Source organism: Triticum aestivum, chromosome 4A (genome assembly GCF_018294505.1).
Source record: "Triticum aestivum cultivar Chinese Spring chromosome 4A, IWGSC CS RefSeq v2.1, whole genome shotgun sequence".
In the NCBI taxonomy this organism is placed as follows: domain Eukaryota; kingdom Viridiplantae; phylum Streptophyta; class Magnoliopsida; order Poales; family Poaceae; genus Triticum; species Triticum aestivum.
In genome coordinates, this window is record NC_057803.1 from 625,530,880 (window position 1) to 625,540,241 (window position 9,362).

Genomic DNA, 9,362 nt, shown 5'->3' on the forward strand with positions numbered 1-9,362 from the left:
ATGTTAGAAGCAAATTTTAAGGTAATAGTAGTATGTATGAACTATTCGACACGCATACTGATTTTCAATGCATTGGAGTGTTATTAATAATTTTTCACATATACATATATATATATATATATATATATATATATATATATATTCATTTTTATTACTATGATGTCTTTATTAAGGGTCCCGAATTTTAGTTTCGTCCCGGGCCCCCAAAATCTCAGGACCGGCCCTGATCATAGCCCGAACCAAAAGAGGCAGTTCATCATCGATAAACGGACATAAATTTAAATTAAACTAACTAAATACTAAAACAAAGACTGCGAGAGGCATCGGGACATCACCACTTTCATGTCGGTCCCTTGCCCATGCGGTCGTCGATGCAGTTGTAGCCCTTCGTGTAGGTGCTGACGACGGGAGGGCGGCGTCGTCGGAGCTGTGGGAGCCGTCAGATATCAGATTCGTCGTTGAAGGAGATTACGCCGGCCATCCCCCGAACCGCACGCTCCTGCTCCTTCGCCAGTAGGTGGGCCTTGGCTTTGGCCACCGCACTCAACGCCACCTCACGCTCCGACTGCTCGATGGCAAGTCGAAGGCCTCTCCTGTTTTTGTGGCAGAACCAAAGCTTCCTTGCTGTAGTGGATCACCCTGATGTAGGTCCCTTGAGTGTGCGAACATCTTTGATGTGTCCCCATTTAAATGAACAGAGAATCTTACTTAGCTAACACAACTCGTAATAATCTTGATCCACTCATCCGAGAAGCCCATTTTACTCATCATCTTCTCGAGAAAAATTCACTCTAACCCGTCGTAGGCCTTCATCATATCCAATTTCACCCCACATAGAGCTTTCCTCCTTTCCTAGTCCGGATGGCATGAGTGGACTCATAAGCAAGTAAGACGTTGTCTGTAATCAAATGACCGGGGACAAACGCACTCTGTTCCTTGGAAATCAGCACCAGAAGAATTATCTTTAGCCTAGTCGCCAACACCTTCACCGCTATTTATATAAAACATTGCATAGTCTAATAGGCCGGAATTGGTTAAGCAGCTCCAACGTTTTTGAACTTCTCTATTAAAATCCACTGATCCTCTCTATTTTTATTCCTCAAAATAGCTCTCTCCCCTTCCCCAATTCTTTGTATCCGGACTATCTGTGCTTCATATTAAGAATATGGTAAGATGGTTTCTTAACAATCCATTTACAATTTTTTATACAAGAAGGGAACACTTCAAATTCATAACTATTTATGTTCTAACATAATAAATTCATGATGTCCTTTCCATTGTTGTTAACCAAGCACATATGCTACAAATAAATGCATAAAATCAATTAATAAGTTGTTCATGTCTACCAAATCATCATTTGTTTTAAGCATTATAATCAAATCTAAAAATCGAGTGGTGAACTAACCATATTAACTATTATATTTTTTCCTTCCAATTATCCCCGCAATATGTGCGCACATCATCCACACCAACAAGGACTCCTTATCCATTTGTTTGATATAAGCTATCCTTCGACAATATTTTCTGTTTCACCATTAACCTTAAATTTGTTTTTCACACCCAAACAGTAAAAATAAATATCTCATCGGCCAACGACTGAAAGATGTCATAATTGCGTTGGGCCCCACAAACAGTCAAAATAAATATAATTATTTATACTAAATTTAAATATACCTTTTTACAACTCATTTATACAATCACACCCTTTTCTAATATATTGTGTCAAAATCGAGCGTTAAAATTTCACATTAGTTTTTTTTCATTGCGTTACCTTAAAATTTTAACAAAAAATTTGAATGCGAGAAAATAACAAAAGACTAAATGACACATCTTGTGAGATTAATTTTGTGACACTTGTTGCGTGTGTTTATCTTTAAATGCACTCGTGAGATATTTCTAAAGTATATGATATGACCAACGACTTCTAGTTTATGATTAGTTAGATGCAAATAGAAAAATCTAGAGTATGTACGTTTTTTGAACTTTAGATTCTATAAGTTTTTTTAAGGTCCCCGATCTATTATGAAGGTTCGTCAAAGTACAACGCACACCAAACATAATAAAAATTGTATCGACGTCCCTGAACCAAAGAATGACCACTCATTCTATCAGAACGAGTCGCTGACGTGTCACTATTGCCACTCTCATACTGGAGCTGACCTAACCTTGTCGGTGATAGTCATAAAGTCTTCGTGCATGTGCCCGGTAGCCACATTTGTCGTCTTTGAACCCTTAAATCAATTCGAACAACTTACATTAAATCTCACGGCTGGCAGGAAATTCTAATCACACTGCCTCAAGGAGCCGCCAGGAATTATACGATGGAGCTCCATCTAATCCGTCGTGACGGATGATTTCAAGGAGGATCGGAGCCCCGTAGATCGAGTCTGAGATAAAGCACCGTCATCCGCCCGAGCACCGCATTTGGGAAGAAAAACTTTTGAATATTAAAACATTTGGATTTTTTTAAAATTTCAGAATTTTTGAATTAAATAAACAAATTGGAGAGAAAATAATTATTTGTATAAGAGAGAAGGCTGAGAGTCACATAGGTGATCCCTTCATGAGAGAAGGTTGTGAGAGGAAAGCCGCGTGGTGAGCACTCATCTTTTTTGGCTACTTCTGCATCTAATGTAATAGCCGCACGGTTAGAGCATCCATGGCATAGTTGTTTGCTACCTCTAAGGCCTTGTACTAGGTGCTTAGAAAAATAAACCAGATTTTTCTGAAGCACCGGTGCCTATTTCTACTAAAAAGACGCCTGATTAAGCTTTTATCCTGTATAAATAAGCATCCGTGCTTAAGAAAAGCCTAGTTTCTTTCTCCAAACACCTCTTCCAAGCACCTTGCATTGTACAAGGTCTAAGATTGACTCTAAGCTCATAGAGGCCGCATCTATACATTGTGAGCCATCCTTTTATTGCCTCCAAGCTTCCTGTTGCCTCTAATCTTAGAGGCAGCCTCTAACAACTAAACAATTCTGATGGTCCCATTTGTCAATTAGCATGAGAGCAATTGTTAGAGAAGAGCCATGCACATGACATGACATGAGTGTACAGCTGCCATTTTTTTTTGAGGCTCCATGTTAGAAGCAGATTATGGCCCCCATACACTGTGGTTTGAACTGAACAGAGGCAAGTGTGTAGGGCCGTCCTTAGAGGATAAAAGCAGCGACCTACAGAAAAGCAGAGAATAAGAGACAAAGCAGAAGTAAATATCAGATGTTGTTTAAGATCGAAAGCACAAGTTTCACTGATTCAGAACACAATATGCACAAGTTTCTCTTCACACCTGAGAAACACAAGTCAGTGGAAATCCAGACCCTGCGCATCGCTCTTTACATTTCGTGTACACGCAACAGAAGTATGAGGAAAAAATCAACACTTCTTCATGTATGCATCTCCACTGCCAGGGCGAAGAAGGTGTTCCCCGATCCTGATGACAATTGTCAAGACATAAAACCTCGCTTCAATACCAGTTTCTTGATCTGGTCACCAGTGAGAGTCCCATGCTCCAGGAGGGCGTTCGCTACCGCTTGGTGCTCCTTGCGGTGCTTCGTGAGAATCGTTTTCGCGTTGTTCTAAGCGTTGTCCAACAATGCCTTCACCTCCTCATCAACCAGGGCCGTCGTCGGCCCGCTCATGGTCATCGTCTTGCCACCGCCGCTAACGGCGTTGTCGTCGCTGTAGGTCACGAGGCCGACCCGCTTGCTCATGCCATACTTGGTGACCATGTCTTTCGCCAATTGGGTCGCCTGGTTTAGGTCAGATGAGGCACCAGTCGTGATCCCGGCTTCTCCATATATAAGCTCCTCGGCCACCCGCCCACCCATGAGGACATCCAGCCTTGCCAGCATTTGCTTCCTCGATGCTTCGAGCTCGCTGTCTTCCCCTGGAATCTGCGTCACCAAGCCGAGAGCATTTCCCCTGGGCAAAATGGATGCCTTGTACACAGGTTCAGCACCGTCCGTGAGGATAGCAACGAGGGCGTGCCCACCCTCATGGTACGCGGTCATCTTCTTGGAATGATCAGATATCGCCGCCGACTTGCGCTCAGTGCCCATGATGATCTTGTCCTTGGCGTACTCAAGGTCATCCATCCTAACAGCATATGCCCCATCCCTGGAAGCCTTGAGAGCGGCTTCATTCACTAGATTTGCAAGGTCTGCACCCGAGAACCCAGGCGTCCCCCTCGCGATGGTCAGCGCATTCACACCAATGCCTTTCTGCACCTGCATGGAAGAAATCATGGAGAAAAGGTCAAAGCCTCGCACCAGAGACATCGAAAAGTAAAAATGTGCCTTGTGTTGCATACCTTTGACATGTGAGCCTCGAGGATCTGCTTTCGGCCCACAACATCTGGAAGGTGAACACGAACTTGACGGTCAAAACGCCCAGGCCTGACAAGGGCGTCATCTAGCGACTCAGCGAAGTTGGTTGCTGCGACCACAATGATCCCTTCATTCTGCTTGAAGCCATCCATCTCAACAAGCAGCTGGTTCAGAGTCTGCTTTGCCCACGATGGTTCTTCTGCGTTTCTGCGCCCACCAACGGCATCAAGTTCATCGATGAATATTATGCAAGGAGCTCGCTTCTTTGCTGCACGGAAGAGCTCCCTCACCCTCTTAGCACCAACACCAACATAAGACTCCTCGAAAGCACTGCCACTGCACGCGAAGAAAGGGACGCCGGCTTCCCCAGCCACAGCCCTTGCCAACATGGTCTTCCCTGTGCCAGGTGGGCCCACAAGCAGAATGCCCTTTGGAAGCTTGCCACCAAGGCGGTTGAATCTCTGTAAAGCATGTATCACCTTAACAAATCAGCATCAAGAAACAATTATATTGGATTAAAACACCTGCACACAGGTTGATGGCGATGCCACACTCACGCTGGGATTTCGTAGGTAGTGAACTATGTTCTCAAGCTCAGCTTTGGCCTCATCGACCCCCTTTACATCACTTAACTTGGTGTTCAAATCCTTAGGCACTTCTTTCAAACCTTCAAACTTACGAACATCAATGTCCTCCAACATTTCAAAGGCCCACATTACGACGCCAGTAACTACAAGGCCTCCGGCGGTTCGCAGAAGCTGTTTTTTAAGTAGGCTTTTCTCTATTACGTAATAGGGTGCACTGGCTGTTCCAAGAACACGTCCTTCCACCCTTGCCGCACTTGAAATTCCTGTATAGAGAGTAGAATCCATCCGTGCACACAAAAGTCGTCAAACCAAATTGTATGTCATTTATGTGGGCATAAAAGACTACATAATAGTCCTAATGAGTAAGTGTGACAGGATTCTACATGATTTTTGGGTCTGCACTATATAGAAATTACCTGTAAAGACAATATTTTTTTCTGTAAATAAAGTGTTTGTTTGGGGAGAAGAAGACGAACACGAGAAGCCTCTGTCGACGCGGCGATTTATAGCTCGCGGGCGACTCGGCGAAGAGCGCCGCCGGCGTCCTTCGATCCCTGCGACCGCCACCGGTCGTCTAAGCTAGATCCACCGGGCCAAATCGAGGAGGGCTCGCGCCGGGTAAAAAGGAAATATCCCTGCCCCCACCCCCATCTCACCCGATGCGGCAGCGCTCGCCCTGCGGTGAAGGCGAGTCGTCGGGCGGAGCATCCCGGGGAGGAGGATCTGCCCTTCGCCGGAGAATCGCGCGCACGCCGTCGTCTCCGCCGCCGGCGAGTGGGTTGTACGCGTCATTGGCGAGCGACGGCGGAGCGAGGGAAAAATAAAAACAGTTGTCCGTCGGTGTTCGAATATCCGTTTTCTTTATTTATTATTATTTCCCCCTTTAATGTTAGGAATATGACTTATTTATATAAAAAAGGAAACTCGTTTGTATAGGCACAGCACGATTTAAAAATAATACAAAATGCACCCCTGTTTCAAATCAGAATTTGATTGCTGATTTTAACAAACAAGAAAATATGGGTTATGTTTTCTAGTGGGCGTCTTATCAAACGATGTATCCTTATTTTCACATAAAATATAAAACCGTCATGATGGCTTTCCCTCAAAAAATATAGGTAGTGTTAGAAACATCTTTCAAACATGAATGCAATAACATAATTCTTGAGGGTTTATAGCTCGTACTCTCTTAATTAAACCGGTGACAAAGTTGTCATCTAAATTACTCTCTCGGTTTCGAAGGGAGTACAAGTCCATCGGTACAATTTTACCGACTAACTAATACTTCCTCTATTCCGCATGGAGTATAATATCACCGATCGATCAAACAAATTATATCGGATCGAAGAAACTGCAGACGCCATCATTGAAAAAGCTTGTGAAGACATGGAAAAACACAAAGATAAAATTGTATGACACAACGTGTCCAAGAACTACACATATTGCGCTCTCTATCTATCTATCTATCTGCAATAGCGATTATTTATTCGCAAAACAAAAAGAAACAAAAATCTTCTTCTTGGAAAACAAAAGAAACAATGGTCTACGAAAAGACAAGGAAGCGAAGGACGGACCTTGGAGAAGGCGAGTCGAAAGGTGGCCATGCATGCAGATCGCATACGTGGTGGCGTGTCGGCCGGCGAGATGGATCAAGCTAGCGCAGCTACTTCTTCCTTTGATCGACGACCGTACGTACTCTATGTGCATGCAACAAAAGCATCAGAAAACAAAACTTCTACCTCTCCACTGTTAGGCCAGGTGAAGAAGGTTTTAACAAGACTAGTTAAAAGTTAAAACCATCTACCTGCTGATACTATCTTCTTGATCTGGTCACCGGAGAGAGTTTCGTGCTTCAGGAGGGCGTTGGCCAGCGCATGGAGCTCCCTGCTGTGGGCCGTGAGAATCGTTCTCGCGTTACTGTAAGCCTTGTCCAATAATGCCTTCACCTCCTCATCGACCAGGGCCGCCATTGACCCGCTCATGGCCGCCGCGCGGCCACTGTCGTCATAGGAAACAAGGCCGACCCGCTTGCTCATGCCATACTTGGTGACCATGTCCGTCGCCAGCTGAGTCGCCTGGCTGAGATCAGACGAGGGGCCGGTGGTGACCCCTGCCTCTCCGAACATGAGCTCCTCGGCCACCCGCCCACCCATGAGAACATCCAGCGCCGCCAGCATCTGCTTCCTCGACTGTTCGAGCAGGCCTTTCTCTACCATGCAATAGGGTGCACTAGCTGTACCAAGCACACGTCCTTCCTCCCTTGCTGCATTTGAAATTCCTGCTGCATAGAGAACAGAATCCATCAGTGCACACAAAAGTTGTCAAGCCAAATTGCATGTCGTTCATCTGTAAAAGGAACATACTAGTCCTAATTAATTAGTAAACGTGACGAAAGAAAAGGTGGTTACCTTGACTTAGCCTTTTGATGTTCTGCATGACTCCTTCTGTATCACCCCTATAAAACTCTTTAGGAAGAGAAGCGGTGTCGGAGTGCATGCCCCGTATCCTCTGACCAACAAAACTTGATCGGTACCTCTGTTGTAGATTTCTAAGCACACTGCCTGCATGAATTAAACACCAAGCAGAAACTTAATCCATGGCAACAGGCACCCAGTAAGGTGTAGAATATGGTAAGATCTAGGTTGTACTAAGAAGAGGAAAAAGAAAGCATCTCTCTAACTGAAAACAGGATATTCGGGCACAATTCAGTCATGCTACTACTAGTTTGGCAGTTGCCACATAAGCATATCGATATATACCTGCACCAGTAGTTGTATTTGCAGCAGGTGTGTTGGAATGTAACATGGGCTGCGTTCTGAAGTTTTGTATAACTCTTTTCTGGATAACTCCTAGAAATGTTGCTACGAAGAGAAGCGGCGCCAGAGTGCACGCCCCGTATCCTCTGCCCAGCAGAGGTCGATCGGTACCTCTGTAGTAGGTTTCTAAGCACACTACCTGCATTAATTAAGCACCAATCAGAAACTGACTTCCTCCATGGCGACAGGGCAACCAACTTGCCGTATAACGTAATAAGATCGAGTTTACACAGAAGAAGAAAAACAAAGCATCTGTCTATGAGTTGAATAATAGTACATTGGGCACAATTAAGTGGGGCTTCTTTTAGTTGCCAGTTGCCACATAGGTGTACTGATTAAAGCAGCAATTTATGCGGTGTAAACAGCCGTATATACCTGCGCTGGTAGTTGTATTTGCAGCAGGTGCCCTCAAAGAAGGAACGGAGGCCGCTGACACAATCTCATTGCAAATCGCATTCGCCGGCCGATGCCTCGCAAGATGCCTTGCAGCCTGTGACACACACACATAGGCACACAAAGAATAAGTTGAGCAAAAGGGGATAAAGAAAATTAGCAACCAGTAAAGCAGCATCGATCTTTCAGTGTGTTTTCTGAAATGCAGACACTGCCTCTTGCAGTTGCAGAATCAGCATCATGCATACAAGAATTCCTGGCAACCTCGACGAACTCTAGCCATCCATCGCAATGCAAGGCCTCGTGTTCTTTTAGGACTTGAACAAACCTTCAGTAAGACACAGGCCAGACTCTCTACAGTCTACACACGACGAATCGAAAACACAGCTCTGCTTGGGAGCTCAGTAAAATTACTGAATCCCATATGAGAACCAACCAAACTCCCCTGCGAACAAGTGATGCTCAATATTCAAATGGCTGGAGCTGAGGCACAAGCAATTTTGTCTCTCCACAGTGAGTGATTCATGCCAGACTCGTCCATCTGCCAACCTAGATCCGCCGGACCAAAATACGACAGGAGCGCAGACTGGATCCCTGAAATTTTCATGCAAGCGCACATGGACCTACCTACCCTCTCCCGCGCTCGTCTTCCTTCCCGCCCGACGCGCCTTCCGCCAGAGGCTGGGGCCGGAGGAGCATCCCGCCGTCGTGGAAGCGCCCGTCGGCTGACGACGCCGGGAAGCGGGACGAGAAGTGCAACTCCAAGCCGACGGCCGGGGCTCCGAAGAAGCACGCGCTGCGGTGGTGCGGAACGAGTTCGCGGGTGGGAACGGGCGCCGCGCCGACGAGCGGCGGTGGCGCGCCCGCCGTCGGCGTGCAGTCGTGGATGTCGCCAACTTATTTTTTTCCTTGAAACAAGTATTTTCCAGCCCGGCCTGGAGCCCATTCGCTTTCCTTACACAGGCTTCGGGCCTTCCAAGCGGGCCATGAACCAAGACAAAAGAATTCGTGACGAAGAAGGCAGATCGAGCACAATAGCCCACAACGATCAAAATCAATTGTGGGGAAGAATCAATTGTTATTTTTGCTGACGAAGAATTGTGGGGAAGAATCAATTGTTATTTTTGCTGATTATTACAATTCGGTGAAGTAGACTTTTTTTTACAGTGATTATCATTGTATAGTTATTTGATTGTTTTTTCCTATATATAAACTTGATAAAACTCTGCCCTGGTT

The 9,362-nt window shown here is 45.4% G+C and overlaps 1 protein-coding gene across 1 annotated transcript; it reads right to left on the minus strand.

Moving 5' to 3' along the window:
- Window positions 1-3,229: 3,229 nt before the first annotated feature.
- On the minus strand, window positions 3,230-9,044 carry LOC123087721 (ATP-dependent zinc metalloprotease FTSH 4, mitochondrial). The gene is made up of 8 exons (XM_044509820.1): window positions 8,109-9,044; window positions 7,677-7,872; window positions 7,326-7,478; window positions 6,722-7,198; window positions 6,492-6,614; window positions 4,888-5,180; window positions 4,315-4,791; window positions 3,230-4,231 (listed from the first exon to the last, which is right to left on the minus strand). Exons 2-8 carry the CDS (start codon window positions 7,720-7,722, stop codon window positions 3,581-3,583), a joined length of 2,220 nt encoding a protein of 739 aa, XP_044365755.1. The 5' UTR covers window positions 7,723-7,872; window positions 8,109-9,044; the 3' UTR covers window positions 3,230-3,580.
- Window positions 9,045-9,362: the final 318 nt, after the last annotated feature.